We start from the raw sequence: 19,386 nt of genomic DNA, 5'->3' as shown, positions 1-19,386 counted from the left end.
GGTCCGATCCAGGGGACGGAGGGGCCAAATGGAGGAGACACACTGGTGCCATCTGCCCCGGTATCCCTGCAGGGGCACTTGGCAAGAACCAGATGGAGCTGAAGTAGTGCTTAGTAACTACCCTCAACCTGCAACCCCGGGTCCGCTGTTGAATTTGTTTGGATATAATAAAATAAAAGGAAATGCTAAATTCATTTTTGCGTGATTTCAAAATCAAGGAATTTTTACATACAACAAATAAAATAATTAAATAGATTAAAAGGAGAGTAAGGATTTATAAAATCTTCAAAAGCACCAGTGCTCATTCCAGGGTGAAGAATAAAATCTCCCTGCCATCTCCCGCTTGTCTTCCCTCCCCTGTTTTTTCGGGAACAACAAATTATTTCTCGTCAAAGTGTTGCCCGCAATGGGTATCCATCTACAAGAGACTGAATGAGAGCTCGTGGTCTGGCTTCTCACAGCACATAGAATGAAAGCAGGAATCTGGATGAAAAGTTTTCATTCCTGTACTTGGGTTTTGACTTGTTTAAGTTCTTAATGATATTTATTTGAAAAAGATCCAAAGCGGGGCGCCTGGGGGGCTCAGTCAGTTAAGCGTCTGACTTCGGCTCAGGTCATGATCACACGGTTCGTGGGTTCGAGCCCTGCGTCGGGCTCTGTGCTGACAGCTATCTCAGAGCCTGGAGCTGCTTCAGATTCTGTGTCTCCCTCTCTCTCTGCCCCTCCCCTGCTCATGCTCTGTCTCTCTCAAAAATAAAAACATTAAAAAAAATTAAAAAAAATTTAAAAAAAGTTCAGAAGTATTTATATAATGGTTGAGAGCAGAGAAACCCTGGTCATTGACCAGGGCATGAAGGATGGTCTTCGTATAGCACAGAGCCCCTCAGAGGTCAAGGAGGTGAGGCGCCAAGTGCAGCAGAGGGAATGGGGGAATAGGGAGTCGTGCAGAGTGTGGCCATCTGAGCACATGCCCACGTCTAAACGGAGTAGCTGCTTCTATGTCCCAGCTGAGGACCACTGTCATCAGGGATGAAGATCAAGGCAGACCATCTACCAACTTTGAGGAGAAGTTGGAAATGATCATTGTTTAGTGAGATGTCTTTGTTCTAAAACAAAAACTCTGTAAGTCAAGAAAAACATACTTGTAACCACAATTTGCTCTCTGGGCTTACAGCGCCAAGGCCGTGGTGTGGAACAAGCAGGAGGCTTTGCGCCTGTGTCGCCTGCAAGCAGGTGAGGTCCCAGCAGCGAGGCGGGGGGGCGGGTGGGGGGCAATCGGCTGCCGACTTCCATCCCCGGACGCTGACTTGTCAGGCGCGTGTCCACGGACTCACTCGTGGGGCCAGCACGCCAGCCTGTTCAAGCTCTGATGTTTCATTTTTCTGACAAATGCCTTTTAAACACAACAATCAGTTGCAATGCATAATGCAACCGACCATCTCATCATGTTGCCTTTCAGCTTAAAATTGGAACGTACTGTTTCATTTAAAAAATACAAAGGAAGCAAAACAAAGGCAGGCGTAAGCCCTGCTCTGACTAGGTGTTGACAGGCTGCTGTGCCTGGTTTCCCACCGGGGAAGTTACGCTGCTCCCCCGGGAGAAAATGAGGCGGTAATTACAAATGAGAGCTCGATTTCAAAAGGCTTTTACCCAGATAACTTTGCCCCTTTTTGGACTTAACAAAAGCACATTGATCCTTGACAAAGCCAATATAGTTTGCACATCAAACGTCTCTTGTTGCCAAACTAAATATTTGGCCAAATGATACACAGAAAGGTGTTTTGGCTTACAACTAGAAAAACAAGTAGGTAGGTTACAAAAGGCAGAAGAGATGTTCATTTCTTACAAGAATAAAATATCTACATTGCTATTTATCAAGTGTGTTATCCCTCCTCACCACAATCAAACGTAATACGTAATGTACCTTCCCTGTTGATGACTTTCACTGCGCTTCAAAATATTTCTAGAATGACCTTACCAGTATCTAATTAATGCCCGAAATAGAAATAGCTCATATTGAGTAAACTCTCTGCACGGACACGATGATATATCATATTGCATTTATGTCCGAAATCCTTATATCTGTTCTATTGGAGGGAGCGGTGGTATCAATATGCAACTGAGTGTACAAGTCACAACTGTATTATTACGGCTATTAGCATTTTTATTACCTACCTACCGTGGCCAAGGAGTATTTTGCATATTAATGCAGGCTTCCCAGCAGCCTTATGAAATGGGCCTGCTCCCCATTTTATATAAGGCCCCTGGAGCGCTCAGCTACTACCCTAAGTCATGAGTGGTCTCACTTGAAAGCCACGCTCTTTTCCACTCGACCACATTGACAGCGGTGACTGGTAAGAAGTCGGGAAGCAGCTCAAAGGTGGCTAAGAGGGCCAGGTTGGGGGCTGCTGTTGATGAAGGCAGGAGGGGCGGCGCAGGTGGGGTAGGAAAGGTGCGCTAAGGTCAGGCGGGAAGCAGCAGTGAGTGAACGGCACACACGTGAACGTGGTGCGGGACGGCTGGTGACGGCGCTGACGAGGCAGCAGCAGGGACGGCTCTGGACCGGCAGGTGAGCCCTGCCCCAGGGCTGGCGCCCGGGTCTGTCACTGCTTGTTCTCTCTGTGACCTTGGGCAAGTTACTTCACTGCTGTGCCTCAGTTTCTCCTTCTCCATCTGTGGGGGGGGGGGTGTCTCTCAGGCCTGTCAAAAGTAGACTCAGGAGGCAGTTTGCAAGTGTTCGAAAATGTCAGCGGGAGAACGGAGAGGGTCTGGATCAGGAGTGGCAGTTCTGTGAAACAGGGAAGGGAGCCAAGTGCTGTTCTGGGACGTTAGGTGGGCACATCCTCCAACCTCTGCCAATGAACCCCTGTCATAGCCATACACGCCGCCCCCTGCTGGCGGCTTTGGGGAACACCGCCCAAGACATGGCGGAGGGATGATGGACAGGGAACACATTTTACAAGAAAGCTAAAAATGATACACTGCTCGTGGGAGGAAGGGAGACGGGATCTAGACACAGGAGGTCAGAGGAGGTCAGATCAGGGTGCAGGACAAGCCTCTGTGAAAGTCAGAGCCTTGCCTCTGTTGACGGTGTCTTCAGTACACATGGGAATGACCGAGAGAAGCAGTGGAAACGGGAAGAAGATGAGCTTGTTAGAACCGGCTGTCCCTGGAAAGCTGGAAAGGGAGGCCCGGCCCAACGGTCAGGGCGGCAGATGATGGTGTGGCAGGGGCTGACTACGCAGAGGGGGTGGATGGAGACCCCTGGCTGAGAGGTGGGTCAGGGAAAGAACATGGACAGCGTCCCAAAGAGAGGGACCATGGACAGGTGACAGACAAGGGGACTTCTAGGTGAAGGGGACCATCAGCTCTACCAGACGCTGCAGACAGGACTTCAAGAATGACCGCTCGGGGCACACAGCCTGACTGGGGTTTTGGAATGTGGAAGTGCTTCCTGATCTTCAAGGGTGGGATTTCTGTTGTTGGTACTGGGGAGGGTCAGGGAGGAAGGGGAAAGTGAAAGATAAATGTGGATGAGGGCGATCGGGACCCACAGAGTGTGCCTGAGGAAAAGGAGAGACATTGGCTGAGGACATTCAACCAATGTCTGGAGGAGGCAGAGTCAGGGAAGACAGGCAGACACGTCAGACTTTACTGGACAAGCAAGGGTGTGCCCACACCACATGCTGAATGGGTCTTCACGAGCTGCGTCTCTGAAAATCTCCGCTCTATGCCCCGCCAAGGCATGAGTAAGTGGCTAAGGTCTGGACTGGGCGTGATCAGGTCGCTGCCCAAGAGGAGACCAGCTGGAGAGGCCTCAGAATCAGGGCTGGGGTGACAGGAGGTGAGTGAGGCACTCCCCTCAGGCACGGGATTTAAGGAGGCACCGAAAAGCTCAACAGTCATGATCAATGACATCTCAGTGCCGTATTTTAAAAATTAATGCAGAAAAATCCAGAATGAAAGTATCAAAATTTTAAACAAAGGGAAGTATGTGGAGTGAACTGATTCCCAACCAAAATTCCTGTCTTGAAGTCTTAAAACCATCCCCGCCAAGATCTCTTCTTTCCTTCCTCCCTTCCTCCCTTCCTTCTTCCCTTCCCTCCTTCTTCCCTTCCTTCTTCCCTTCCCTTCCTTCTTCCCTTCCCTTCCTTCTTCCCTTCCTTCTTCCCTCCCCTCCCCTCCCCTCCCCTCCTACCTACCTACCATGCGAGGCACAGTAAGAAGGGGGCCGCCTACAAGCAGAAAGAGATGTATCCTGCAGAAAGTTGACCTGGGACATCCCGCTTCTAGAACTGTGAGAAAATAAATGTCTGCTCTTTGAGCCACTTGGCCTGTGGTGTTCTGTCATGGCGGCCCTCGCTGCCTGGGACAGCTAAGTTCCGACAGCGCTACGCTGAACACCTTAGAGCCTGAAGCGAAAGGAGAAAGCTCCCTTCCTACACACAAGATTTTGTGTTCCTTTTTTAATGGTTAACTTTTCCCATAACACTAATGGTGTTAAAAGGGTATATGTTTGCTTCCATTTAAGCCAGGAAAATAAAATTATCATGAATTCTGTTGTTGGTGTAATTAGGGTACTTAATATTAAAATACTGTTACACATTTTCATACGTATATATTCCAATTCTCCAATAGCTTTTCAGCACTCTCATGTTCTGTCAATAAAAATCCAACCACTAAAAATATACACTTCCACTTGCATACAGCGACCCATTCTTCCTTTGGCCTCTGGCACCGAGATGTTTGGGAAGGACGCTGCTCAGAACCCAAGACAAGATTCTTCTAAGGTTTCCTTCCTGCCATTTTACTTTTCCTTATCACTAAAGTGATGTCCACCCATCACTTTACAACAAAGAAATAACCTGGAAGCCAAAACCCAAGGAGAAGAGCAAGTGGAAAACAGCTTACCCCATTTGCTTGGAAAAGCACTAGCATTAACGTGGGAGTCAGGTGGTTGGCGTTCTAGTCTCTGCGCATGAGTATTGAGGAAAAAGAGCAGAAAGAGCTGTGTTTCGCATGCGGCTGTCCCCATGTCCCTCTCTCACTCCATCCGGTCTGTGGGAGGTGTGGGAGAGGGCACACAGCCTGCAGGCTCAGCCCTCTCTTTCTTGGGGGGAGTCGGCCTGCCTACAGCAAGCTGTGCTCTGGTAAGTTCTGTACCTCGGGTGCACCCACCTCTGCCTCAGAGCAAATTTGTGCTGGTGTCCCCAGGGAGCCCACTGCCCTAGAAGGGGGGGGGTCTGGTTTATTGAACTACAAGCTACACAAGCATATCTACACACAAACCTCCACATACAAACACACAGAAACAAAACCCAACGTAACAGAAACCCCCTCAAACCTACAGGTAACTGAAGATACTCAATTTTGCTCAAACCACCCTTACAACCAAATGTCTAAGTGGTCAGCTTGGGTTTTAACCACATCGATTATTTTTTTTAGAGTTCGTTTCTTTTGAGAGAGAGCACAAGCAGGGGAGGGGCAGAGAGAAAAGGGGGGAGAGAATCCCAAGCAGGCTCCATGCTGTCAGCGCAGAGCCTGACGTGGAGCTGATCTCACATGATCTCATGAGATCGTGACCTGAGCTGAAACCAAAAGCCAGACACTTGACCAACTGAGTCACCCAGGCACCCCATGACCACACTGTGCTTTTATTTTTATTATTTTCTTAATAGTTATTTTTAAAAGAGAGTGACAGAGTGTGAGCAGGGCAGGGGCAGAGAGAGGGGGGGTGACAGATGCTGAAGCAGGCTCCAGGCTCTGAGTTGTCAGCACAGAGCTTGACGTGGGGCTCGAACCCATGAACCATGAGATCATGACCTGAGCCGAAGTCAGACACTCAACTGACTGAGCCACCCAGGTGCCCTGACCACACTGTTTTTATTTATTTTATTTATTAAAAAATTCTTTTTAATATTTATTTATTTTGAGAGACACAGAGAGCAGAGGAGAGACAGAGAGAGAGGGAGAGAGATAATCCCATGCAGGCTCCAGGCTCTGAGCTATCAGCGCAGAGCCCAATGTGGGGCTTGAACTCACAAACCATGAGATGACGACCTAAGCTGAAACTGAGAGTTTTATGCTAGACCAGCTGAGGCACACCGGTGCCCCTTGGCCACGTTGCTTTTAATCAAAAGACCAGGACCCATCTTTTAATAAGTCATCTTACAATAAACTGCTCTAACCTTCTACTTTCTTGCATATTTATCTGGTACCGAGCAGCTACCACATCAGTTGTTTTTTTCCTATCCCTGTTGACCAGAGAAAGGCATTCTGTGACCAGACCCTCAGAAACCTCTGGAATCCTCATCTTTTTTTCATAGGATTTTAATCACTGAGGGTTAGATTGTGCACACAGTACAGTTCATGAGTTAGCGTATGCCCGCCTTGGCTCCGGGGCTGATCTACGGGTGGATCAGGGTGCTATGTGTGGCCGACAGACACATCCGTACCTGGGCGTGCTCCTGGCTGGGCACGGCGCTCAGACCGGTTGCTGCCATATACGTGCTGCCAATGGTCTTGATCTTTTCAACCCCGCTAAACTTCGGCTTGGACAGCAGCTGTGAAGCAATGACAGTCGTTCAGTGACTCAGGTGGGTGCAGTTTCTAAAGACATTCTCCAATTCTAGTGCACAGTACTAGGAATATGGATGATTTCAACCACTGCTTGTTCACATTTGACCTTGGGCTTTGCTGAGAAAGAACACTTTATACGCTCCGCAAAGAGTGTGTCCTTGGAAGGAGTTGTAGCATCATGATATACTTCCAATTAGCATGAATTACCTTTTAATCTGCTATGGAAGGAACCAGGATAAATTATGATGCAAGTGATAATAGTCTCAAATAAATTTCCCAACTCTGTGTTTAAAAGGCCAAACACAAAAGTACGATTCAGTGAGGGAGGTCTCTGCACAGTGCAGGTGATTTATGACCAATTATAGTGCTGAGAATGGGTTTTTGCCTCTGAGCTCTAGATGTAAAGGGAATAATCATCCAGGCTGGCTCTCCCCATCAGCTCTGACCCTAATACTTCTTGTCGCAGTTTCTGGTACCGGTTACCAGCTTCCTACTGGCCCCCTCCCCATCCAAGTGCATTAGGACTTGGGTTGGGATGGAGAAAATGTAAAAATAAGAGCAGAAGCTGTAGGAAAGAGAAAGAAGGGGTGAGAGAGGAAGGGAAGGAAACTCTGGAAGGTTCTATATCTGCTCATGAGGACAACGGCACCCACTGATGACCGGGAGTATCTTCTTGACCCTTGGTTGGCGCACCTGCTTTCAGAGGGGGTTCTTTCAAGATTCTATGTCAGAGTGTCTAAGGCAGATTAGCAAATCCCTGTACCTTGTATCCATGAGCCAACCCAACCCAAAGTAGCCCTGCTACTCACCCACCTGTCCTGGGGAGCATTTATTTCACTGAGGGGCAGCTGTAGCCAATATGCAACTGTTTCTCACTAGGAACATGGTGTAACAGTGGGAAGCTCTAGTTGCCATTACTTTGCCATAGTCTTTTATTTAAATTTTTTTTTTTTTTTTTTTTACATTTTATTTATTTTTCGAGAGACAGAGAAAGACAGAGCATGAGCAGGGAAGGGCAGATAGAGGGAGACACAGAATCTGAAACAGGCTCCAGGCTCTGAGCTGTCAGCACAGAGCCTGACACGGGGCTCGAACCCAAAACCATGAGATCATGACCTGAGCCGAAGTCGGCAGCTCAACCGACTGAGCCACCCAGGTGCCCCTACTTTGCCATAGCCTTGAGTCAATCTCGTGGTGACAGTGGTGATCACAGAGAAATGCACAGGTCACACAAGACATTTAGAAGGTTGGCCTAAAACCATCATGTTACATACATAATGACATCACAGTATTTCGAAGTTCCATGAATCATGATGAACCTATGTTCATGGATGTCAAGTTTGCTCTATGTTCCTTGATATTTATAAGAATGATGTAGCAGCAACACCCTTAAAACCACTGGTGTGTCTTTTCTTATCAGTAAACAAAACACGTTATTCTCTATGCAGGCAGAACATTGAGAAGTGAAAAATGACACCTATTTCAAATTACGAAATATATACTTTGTCCCTTCTAAAATACATTATCCCTCACACATACTGCTTTTTCAATAATCGAGCATGTCATTCCTGCACAGTTCAAGCTGATATCTGACCTTGGAGTATGCCAAGATAGACATGCCAATAATCTACTATGATAAATACATTCATTACTGCTTTTTCTATCAACCGATAGGCAAGTATTTTCCTTGGAGTTCATGCCTTTTGAGAAAATTCACCAGCGCACTGGAAAGACATTTTATTGATATCAATTTTGGTCCTTGTTCCTAGGGAACATACTATCTCATAAATAAAATATATTATCTCTCCACAATGGGTCAAGGACCATAATAGAGCAACAGGGCTTAATTTCTAGCCAGCCACCAGAAATTACACCAAGAGATATTTTAAGATATGCCGCAAGATCGGACTAACTTCAAATGGAATGGCCACAAGAATGCCGCAGTGTGGGGCAGGGCCCACCCTTGCCTATGAAGCTTAGTCTTAAGTACCTACATCATCAAAGTCGGCGATGATCTCATTCAGGAGCCGAAGGCATTCCAAGCCCTCCTTGTTCACATCTGACTCTGTGTAGAACTCCTTGAAATCCGGAATGGAGGCGAACATGACGCAGACGCAGTCATAGGACTGGTGGTATAAGTCCTGCCCGGGATGAAAGGAAGAGCTGAGCACTAGGAACCTTTCTAAACAAACACACTTTTAGGACAAGCGTTTCTTTGGTAAAGAAATCACTTAGCGGCCCCCTCCACGTGCCCCAAACCAGCCCCTAGCCCATTCCAGACACCACTGACAGCAGGCGAGGACTTCTAAGGAGCAGGATGCAGGCTCTGAATCCTCCACGTAGTGTCTCCACTGCCACTACCAGCCAGTAGGAGGTGTCCTTCCACCAAAACTTCGTTGCCATCGCTGCCGTCAACAATCACGAGAGATCACAGACTTCTGGCTTCAGAAAGAAATCTCCTTTGAACAACTGAAGGCCAACAAAATGATCTCCCAAACTACTATATTGTCCTAAAATGACCTGTTATGGCTACATCCTTTGCATCGAGGTTTCTATGCCTATTTTTCTTTAGTGTCTCCTGAGACGAGCCGATGACACTCATCAAGTTACCTTTTAATTTCCCCAGAAAGAACCGTTGACACTCCCTGGGTTACTTATTCATATGGAATCAAACTCCAACCCTATTTATTCAAGATAGGCTTTTGTTGTTAAATATAAAGAAGCTCATAGTTCTTCATCCATAGACGTGAATAAAATTACAATGTCTTCTAAATACAATTTTAAGGTGTTTCCATGGTTTTTTCAGCATACGGTGAAACTTTCAAATTCAATGAAGGTTTCAGAAAGGAAGGGTTATTATGTGGGCAGAGGGCTGGTCCTGGGTGTGAGGATCTGTCCCCCCACTGCCGCTGGCTCATCAGGGGCCTCAGGTGGCACGACACGGGCAGGAAGGCCAGGTGCCATGGTGGGTGCAGTGCACCATGGTGGGTGCAGGGAAACACTCCCTCCACCAGGAAATGCAAGGAGAGTTCTGTCAAACAAGATGGCCGACCTCAATGTGGATGGAAGAATGTAAGCGGCTGGAGCTTCCTGTGTGCCTGGCAGGGAGAGGAAATCCACTCTGCATGAACGTTACGGTGAGCTCTGCTCTCGGGGGCACCCAGATGAATCCCTCGGCTGGGAGAGAGCCCTTGGACAGCACTGTAACTTGCAGCTTTGGTGGCCTCTCCAAAGAACCATTCTTCCCCCACTGAGGTCTCCTAACAAACACATCAGGACAATGGCGACCCATGGAAGGCCATAACCACTTCCTGGAAAAGCTAGACTCAAGTCAGCTTCCTGTTCTCAGGGCCAGCCACCCCGTAATGCCTTCTGCTACTGCCTCACAATCTCTACAGACACGTGAACAACAGAATCAAGGTTTTGCTTTTCTACTCTGCTCTCAATATGGTTGTGGTGCTGGTCCACTGTGCAGACCTGTCTTTGAGAAGTTGGTGTTGTGAATATTCTATATCCTGGGAAGACAACCTGTGGTACAGGTGACAGCCAAGCTTTGGGTCCTGCTGATTCTAAGCCAGGAAGTAGGAAGTCAGGGTTCAGGGAGACACAATCTCCTAGAAGCCCGTTCTAGTTAAATATGCCAATTTATAAAAGAAGCATAAACGTCACAGACTTCCCTATTATTTTTTAAGTTTATTCATTTATTTTTGAGGCGGGGAGGGACAGAGAGAGAGAGAGAGAGAGAGAGAGAGAGAGAGAGGAATCTCAAGCAGGCTCAGTATGGTCAGCACCAAGCCCAGTGTGGGGCTTGAACTCAGGAACTGTGAGATTATGGCCTGAGCCAAAATCAAGAGTTGGACGCTTGACTGACTGAGTCACCAGGTGCCCCACATACCCCCCTGTTCTTAATTTTTTTTTTTTAATTTTTGAGAGGGAGGGACAGAGACAGAGTATGAGCAGGGGAGGGGTAGAGAGAGAGGGAGACACAGAAGCTGAAGCAGGCTCCAGGCTCTGAGCTGTCAGCACAGAACCCAACACGGGGCTCGAACCCACAAACCGTGAGATCATGACCTGAGCCGAAGCTGGACGCTTAATCGACTGAGCCACCCTGGCACCCCTTCCTTGTTCTTAAGGAAAAGGGGTACGTATGGCAAGACAAGAAAATACTGTCTGTAACCTCTGTGTCCCCACTGTCTGTGGACACTGGCCAGGGTGACCGTGTGGGCAACAATGATAGAAGTAAGCTTGGTAGTGGTCAGCACTGACTCGGCAACTGCTGCCTGACCGGGGCCCCCTGAACACTCCACAGGAATTAACTTGCCCTTGACTATGATCCTATGAGCCTGGCACTATTACTTCAACGTACAGATGAGGAGACCGAGGCAGAGGGTGTTACAGTACTTGGCCAAGCTCGCAGTTACCAAGTCTGATGCAGAGCTCACTCTTACAGATGCTACACTTTACCTTGAACCTGCATCTCCTGATGACCACAGCCTGTGCAGCCTAGATTCAGGGGCAGCGTGGGCCTCGCACCACGGGCAGGTCATGTGGCTTTACCTTTCTCCTTTCCCCAGGGGTCCTTGAGGGTGTGTAGGAATGGGAGACAATGGAGTTGCCAGACTGGACTGGCTAGCAGTTCGGATGAGGGTCCATTTTAACTGCACTGTTTTTAACTAATAAAATAAGGTTTTTTATTGGAAGGGGCCTGATGTGTTATCTCCTTCCGCTGTCCTCAAACAGGAATGCACGGGACAGTCGCCAATGGGTTTTCTGGCCCCGGGGTGGGCTCCAAGCATGCGCATCAGTTTCGAAAAGCCGCACGAGTTATTCTGCTGTGAAGCCTAGGTTAGGGGCCATGGGCTAAGTGAGAAAAGAGGTCAGGGGATCTGGGTGACACGCTGAGGCTCCCAGCTGGGCTCAGGGCCAGGACGAATCTCGTGGGGCTTGTCGGGCCCTCTGCCGGTGGTGAGTGCTGCTGGGGGCTTGGGTTGCAAACTGCTCACCCACTCTCTCTATAGATTAGTTACCGGGAACCTTTGGGGAAACACAAGGATGTGCGTGGGTCTCTGGACCCCCAGTCCCTGATTCAGGCTCAAAGGCTATTGTTGAGAAACGGGGAAACTTCACCCATGGGAAGTTTCATAAATTCTCTGGAGCCGGTGAAACGTGCAAGGCTTAGAGCCATACCCTAAACTCAGGTCTTTGGGTTGGGCTTGGGGCCAGAGTAGACCACAAGCTGATTGGTTGATGGCCTGAACCTACCTCATGTTTCCAGAGGATCTGGGTGTGGGGGTAGGGCAAGACTTTCAGGAGTGTGTGCAATTTAAGGTCTAGAATGGGTGACTCTTGTTGGGCCCGCTGCTGCTAGAAAGTATGACTGAGCTTTGGACTTGGAAATGAGCTGAGATGTCATTTGTGAAAAAATAATCACAAAGCGACTGCATCTCTGTGCCCACTGTCCCTTTTAGTTTGCTGAGTGAGACTCGTTCCTCTCCAACCCAACCCACCCCTGGACGAAGACTTGGGGCAACCCTGTGACTCTTCCTGTCATTCTCAGGTGACATGGGTCCTCTTGTCGGTAATTAAAGCACCCGGCTCAACGAGTGGTCGAAACCCGGAACCTAGCTGGACGCGGGGCTCTTCCCCTTCCCCAGCAGGGCCTGCGGGGAGGGGTGTGCAGCGTGGAGGAGGGGCATGGCCGGCTTCTACACTCTCTACTCACGCTTCTCCTCCCCACCCCCCCCGCCCACTTCCTTAGCCAGGCTTTCCAAACACCCAGGGGTGCAGTGCAGGGAGAGAAGCATGTGACGGAGCAGGAAAGCACTCCACTGCCTGCCTCATGCTCCCTGGGCACTCACACCTGGGACGGGGCCATGGGTGACCGGAAGACTCCCTGTCACTTCCTCCATCATGGGACACCCTGCCCGAGGTTCCCTTGCTGGGTACGATACGCTCCCTCCTCCTTGTGACAGTCTCTGCCCCGGGCTCTCTGGCTATTGTTGGGGCCTGTTCACCCGTCCAGGGGGCTTTGTCAAACAGCATTTGATGCCAACTGAGATCAGATTGGTCCCTGAGCAACGTTCAGCACCCTCTGCCCTGACAGTCCCATTACATTCCCCACCCGCAGCCCCAGCTCTCTTGGCTCAGACACTTCCATCAGCCCCTTCTGTGCATTTTCCACTTGTCAGGGACCTGCTTGTCACCCGTGTCCCCCAGAGGCAGGTGTTTCCCAGGACCGCTCAGCAGCACAAGCACACTCACCAGGCTGAGTGGTCCTGACCATTCACAAGGCTAGAGGGGGCGGGAAGATCCCTGGGGGGCTTCTGTCTCGCTACGTCCTCCCCAGCACCCCTCTTCCAGCCCCCTGCCCATTCCTGTGCTTCCTGCGAGGGAAGGGTGGAGAATCTAGCAACTGGTTTTCCAAGGAAGCACTTAATTTTTTTTTTTTTTTAGTGTTTTATTTATTTCTAGGAGAGAGAGAGAGAGAGCGTGAGCAGGGGAGGGTCAGAGAGAGAGGGAGTCACAGACTGAAACAGGCTCCAGGCTGAGCTGGCAGTCAGCACAGAGCCCGACGCAGGGCTCGAACCCACGAACCGTGAGATCTTGACCTAAGCGAAAGTCGGACGCTTAACCGACTAAGCCACCCAGGCGCCCCGAGATACCTTTTGATTAGAATTGCAGTGACCCTGTAGATCTGTTTGGAGTGAATTAACATCTTAATGATATTGAGTTTTTTAATCCATGAATATGGTATTACCGTTTCATCATTTCTTTAGATCCTCCGATTTTTTTCCGTCAGTGTTTTGTAGTTTTTGGTATTCTTGTAGTACAGGTATTACACATATTTTCTAAGATTTATACATAAATATTTCATGTATTTCAGTGATATTCTAAACTCATTTATTAGTTCTTGTGACTTAAAAATAAATTTCCTTAGCATCTTCTAAATAAATGATCATGTCATCTTAAAATAAAGACAGTTTCCTATCTGGATGCCTTTTATTTTTTTGCTTTATTGTACCTCCAGCACAATTTGAATAGGAGTGCTGAAAGCAGACATACACACCTTGTTCCTAATCTTAGGAGAAAGCATTCTGTTTTTCACCATTAAGTAAGATGTTAGCTGTAAATTTTCCCCGAAATAGCCTTTATCAAGTGGAGGAAGTTACTTTCTATTCCTAATGTCCTGGCAGTTGTTGTTGTTATTGTAAATCATGAATGGATGTAGCATCTTAATTTTTTTCTTTTTTGCATTTAGATGATTATATGGTTTTCCTTTTTAAGTCTTTTTTAAATGTTATTTATTTTTGAGAGAGAGAGACACAAAGTGTGAGTAGGGGAGGGACAGAGAGAGAGGGAGACAGAATCTGAAGGAGGCTCCAGGCTCCAAGCTGTCAGCACAGAGCCTGACACGGGGCTCAAACCCACCAACTGTGAGATGATGACATGAGCTGAAGTCGGTCGCTCAACTGACTGAGCCACCCAGACACCCCATCTTTTTTTATTCTGTTAATAGGATTAATTGCATTAATTTTTGAATTTTAGACCAACTTGCATTTCTGGAACAAGCCCCATTTTTCATGATATATTATCTTTTTTTTTATGTATTCTTGGATTAAATCTGTTATAATTTTGTTATGGGTGTTACATCTATGTTCATGAGATTGGTTTGTAATTTTGTAATGTTTCCTTCTAGTTTTCATATTAGAATAATGCTGGTCTCATAGATTGAATTGGAAAATGTTCCCTTTCCCTTCTCTTAAATTGTTGTTAAAATTTTATATAGAATTTATATTATTTCTGCCTTAAATGTCTCATAGAATCAACAGTATATCTATGTGGGCCTTGAGGTATTTGTGTGTTTCTGTGGATGGAAGATTCATAACTCTAGACTCTGTCTCTTTAGCATATTTTTAAGGATTTTCAAGTTCTCTATTTCTTCTTGAGTGAGTTTTGATTGTTAGTGTTCTTCAAGGAATTTGTCCATTTCATCAAAGTTGTCAAATATATTGGCCTAAATGTGTTCACATTATCTTCCTTTTATTCTTTCATTGCCTTTAAGACCTGCAGCAATGATAACTCATTCATTCCTATATTCTTAATTTTTGTTGTAATTTTTTTAATCAATCAAGGTAGATATTTATTAATTTTATTGATTTTGTTAAAGAATCGAGTTCTGTTTTATTGATTTTCTCTATGGTTTTTCTCTTTTTTAATTTCACTTATTTCTGCTCTTGTCTTTATTATGATTTGCTCCCTTTCTCCTAGCTTCTTCATATGGAATTTTAGGTTATTCAAGATTTTTCTTCTGATATATGCATATTAGCTTATAATATTAGCATATATATTTCCTTCTAAATATTGATTTAGCAATATTTATATTGCTAAGTTTTATATGCTGTGGTTTCATTTTCATTTAGCTTAAAATACTTTNCGGACGCTTAACCGACTAAGCCACCCAGGCGCCCCTCCAAGGAAGCACTTGTAAATGAGCGAGCGGCTTAGTGCCCCCTTTGGAACACGGGAGCCCATCTCTGTGTCAGAGGCTGAAATTCACTTTAGCATCTGGTGTGCGCTTGTGCGTGAGCACATGTGCACGCACACAAACACACACCTCCTGGGGGCTGCCGTGTGCCAGGCTTCGTGCCACATGTTAAGGACCCAGAGATGAACAACACAAGCCCTGCCCCTAAGGAGCTAGAGTCCAGCTGGAGGGAGCAAGCAAATAAAGAGAGCGTGAGAAGGTGTGATCGCCGCCGCTTACGTCCAGGCGTGGACAGGTCGGCTCCGTGAGCCCCAGAAAATGTTCAGAACTGCCACTAGCACTCAGTTTTTAAACTCCCACTATTGCTCTCTCCTCAGGGTTCATTCTGTAGCAAGGAGGACTTCCTACCGCCCTCATTCCCCCCCCAGGTGACCTATGTGCTCACCATTGAGCATCCTTTCCCCAGTTTTCATCTAATTCCTAACTTACTCCGGGGGGTTGAGTACTTTGAAAGCACGAAGGCAGCTCTGGAACTGGCGGTGGCGAGCCTGACTGCGAGGAACATGGCCGAGGCGGCTGTCTGGAGGTGGCGGGGTCACGGCGAGGAAGGCAGGTACAGTCTGCCCGCCCGGTGAATCCCCGCAGACCCACGCTGACATCTGTGTCCTGTTTTGATCGAGCCTCGGTTCTCCCGCGGTGCAGCAGCCTGGCTCGGAATCACACGCCATCCTTCCCACCTGGCCACTCGGCAGAGGGCAGATTCAGTGACACAGTGTCGTCTTTTCAGCAAGTGATGGAAGCTAGCTTTGATGTCTGCTCAAGAGGCATCTCGAAACGCTGCTGCTGCAACGGGGTGGTTTCAAGGGCTCAGGCGCACAGAGCCCTCTCCTGAGCTTGCACGGCCTCTCGTCTGCATCTGGCCAAGACCCCTCAGTAGCTGCGGGGGAAAACTGCAGACGTTCTAAGCGAAGCAAATGCCCCTGAGGGAAGGAAGAGGAGCCTAGAGCACCCGCGTTGGCTCTGCCCACACCCCCGGAGCACAGGCGGAGTGAACAGGGCGTCATGGACATCAAAGCTTTTAGGGACTGTCATTGTGATTAAATCATTATTTGCTTCCAAAAGGAAATTCATTTCCTCTGAACAGCCACGTGGTGGGGTGGAGAATCGGAGAGAGATGGAAGGCTCTTTGTTAACATCAGGCCTGGCTCGGGTCACGTGGTCTGTTCCCAAAGACCGTTCCAGAAAGCCGTGCACTGGGAACGTTGATGGTGGGCTCCTGTCCACCCCAAGTTCTCAAAGTAACCCCAGGTCTTGGAAGGCGTGGGTGCCCAGCCCTCCCCACCGGAGGAGTAGCCGGGAAAGCACAACTGCTGGATCCAAGGGCAAAATCATTACCCTGAGGTCTGTTCTCCATTCTCTTCAGGCCCCGTAATGGGAGGGGGAGACGGCTTCCTTGAAGCTATTAAGAAGTTCCAGTGGGCAGTGACTCCAGTTTTGCATAAATCTGGGATCTTTGCTTAAAAGATATCTAACGTTGAGTTTTGACTGCAGGCCAGGCATTGCTCTAAGAGCTTTTCTTTTTTTTTTTTTTTTAAATCTTTTTTTAAAATTTTTAATGTTTTATTTATTTTTGAGAGAGAGGGAGACAGCATGAGCAGGGGAGGGTCAGAGAGAGAGGGAAACACAGAATCTGAAATAGGCTCCAGGCTCTGAGCTGGCTGTCAGCACAGATCCCAATGCGGGGCTCAAAGCCATGAACCATGAGATCATGACCTGAGCCGAAGTTGGACGCTTAACCGACTGAGACTGAGCCACCCAGGCGCCCCTCTAAGAGCTTTTCATGAATTATTGCTCTTAACTTTCATAAGGGACTCTTGAGAGGATGGAGACCTGAGGTCCCTTGGCTCAGAAGTGCCAGGGCTAGGACCGAACCTTTGAACCCAGCCACTGAGCAGGGCCTGGCAGGTGCTGGAGAGCTGGCCGCGGGTCACATAAAGCAGGGTCAGCATGCTTCCCTTCCCTTCCAGAGGCCTCGCTCTTGGGTGCAGGGCTCTCTCTCGGTCCCCAGTGTCAGCCATCCTGTGCTGCACGTGGTCTGGGACCCAGCAGATAAGGCCCCGCTGCAGGGGACTGTGTGTCTTAAAATGGCTGGAACTCCTCTTCAGGAAGCCTCAGGGCTAGAAAGGGCTCACGCAGTGGGTGTCTACTTGGCCCTGACCCTGGACGTCCTTGACGACATCCATGCTCTTGAATAGTACACGAGCCATCACTGCATAGCCGCAGAAGTCCAAACGTCAGCCTGGCTGGCCTGGGACAAAGAGGCTGGGATTATCCACGTCTGGTTGGGGAATGAATGGCTTGTTCTGCTCGAGGAAGGTCAGTCAGGGACACAGGGGTCTGATCGGGACGGGAGAAGGTGGCCAGCTAGGCTGTGGGGAGATCAGAAGGACAGGCCAGGAGCTGGCTATGGCTTATGCACTCAAAGGAGTCTCCTTAGAGTAACCTTGTTAGGACTTTTTGGGGAAAAAAACCCCAAAAGCGTAATCATCCCTTCCTGAGAATCACCATGGAGGCGCTCAGAACTGGTAGCCAGTGGATTAGTGATTCTCTCTCTTGTTCAGCCCTGTGCTGCGAGCTCCGTTTTGCGTTCCAGGATTTTCCCCATGAAGATCACCACCAGCAGAATCTCCTACATGCACTGTTTGAGGTCCAGCAACCGCACAGCAAAACCTTCCCTGCTCAGTGCGCTGCCTTGGAGTAGCCGGGTGGGGCTGGGCCCCCCTGATGATGCGGTGCCCCGTGGGGGCCCCTGAAATTGTTTAATCCTCAAGACTCAGGGTAGCTTCTTATAGAGCCCCCTCACCGCTCTGTATTGAACCCAACCGATGAAAACTGGAAGCAAACTATGGAAAGCTACTACCAAGGGCAGTTGTGTGCCTGACTAGCAGCTACATGGAATGAATTGGTCATTTCAGGGACTGTCTCACTGGTCCGATGTCCCCGATTTAAGAGTCAGTGTGTAGCGCTTTATCCTCCTGAGCACACGTCTAACAGTGCGTGGGGATCGCGGGACCCTGAGTGAAGACCAAAGAGCCCTAACGGGGCTGCTGTGGCGCCTGGGGCTGTCTGCGGCCATGAGTTTGAAAGTCTCCGGAACTTGACTTTGAAAGCGCATGTTCACGTTCCTCCAGGGCTGCCAGCTGCCTGGTCCAGGCTCTGTCTCCTGCAGGCAGGGATAAGCCGTCCTCCAGAGCTACCGCTGTGAGCCAGGGAGGACTTCATGCCCCGCAGGCTCCAAGTACACACAGGGATGAACTGGCCTTGGATGAGACCCCCCATCCCCCCACTAGGAGCTCGTCTTCTCTGACAAAGCACAGACCTGGTTCCATGTCCATGTGCTGACTCCCACTTTGTCCCCAAAGAGCTCCCCACCTGCCTGTGCAGAGGGGTTGGCGCCAGAGCCAGGACTCACACCCACTGGGCCACGCTGCCCCCACCACAGTGCTTTCCCTGGGGAGCCCACCTGGTCGGTGAAGGCTACAGAAGACTCTTTGCGTGTCCTGTTCTTAAAATGGCCACACTGATGAGACTTGAAGGGACAGGTCACCCCTCTCTTGGGAGCACGTGAGAGTTGTGCTAAGTGACGCGGCACGCAGTAGGGCCACTCAGGAGACAGGCGAGTAAACATCAGCGGCCGGCACAGGGATCTCCCTGCCAGCTGGGTCCCACCTGTGTGGACGTGGGACTCCGTGTCTGGCAATGTCCAATGTCCACCTCACCTGGAGGGCCACTCAGGTGATGCAATGTGTAGACCCCCCCCCCATCAATACACCTGCAAAGTCAGTTACCATTCTTTCCCCTTTATGAGTGGGGAGACGGGGCTCAGCCCGGGGACGGAGCTCGGCAAGTCCACTGACAGAGTCTAGGTGTGAACCTGAGTCAAGCCCACGCCACCCATCACTAGGTTTCTGTTCCTGACCCACCCTGCCATTCCTTACAGTTTCCAAGAGGCAACTGGATTCAGACGTTTGCTTAGAATAAGTCAGACCGGCAAGGACGAACAGAGAATCCACTGATTTCCCCCAAGTCCAGGGATATGTCAGGGGACGTCAGGAAGGGTCTGCAAGGGGAAAGGGCTGATGCCACTGGCTTGTGCAGGGCTTGAACTAGACACTCTTCCAGCCAGAACATTTTCACTCTTCCCATGACCCCTGTCCATCAGCATCCATCCCGCAGCTAGTTTCTAGCTCTTTCTTTCCAGTTTCAGAAGCCACCTCCTCACAGTGGCGGCCCGTCTGGACTCCCACGTGCGCACTGCCAGT

The 19,386-nt window shown here is 48.9% G+C and overlaps 1 protein-coding gene across 1 annotated transcript in view; it reads right to left on the bottom strand.

Annotated features, from left to right (window-relative positions):
- ADCY2 (adenylate cyclase 2) overlaps nucleotides 1–19,386 on the bottom strand; it is a gene marked incomplete at its 5' end in the record, with an annotated part of 137,973 nt that overhangs the window by 17,603 nt on the left and 100,984 nt on the right. The window contains 2 exons of the mRNA XM_039223317.1: nucleotides 6,456–6,563; nucleotides 8,574–8,720. Coding sequence (XP_039079248.1) covers nucleotides 6,456–6,563; nucleotides 8,574–8,720 — 255 coding nt within the window. The remainder of the gene's footprint in view (nucleotides 1–6,455; nucleotides 6,564–8,573; nucleotides 8,721–19,386) is intronic.

This window comes from Hyaena hyaena, unplaced genomic scaffold (genome assembly GCF_003009895.1).
Source record: "Hyaena hyaena isolate Hyena2069 unplaced genomic scaffold, ASM300989v1 scaffold_1324, whole genome shotgun sequence".
In the NCBI taxonomy this organism is placed as follows: domain Eukaryota; kingdom Metazoa; phylum Chordata; class Mammalia; order Carnivora; family Hyaenidae; genus Hyaena; species Hyaena hyaena.
This window is presented reverse-complemented; position numbering and strand designations above follow the sequence as displayed.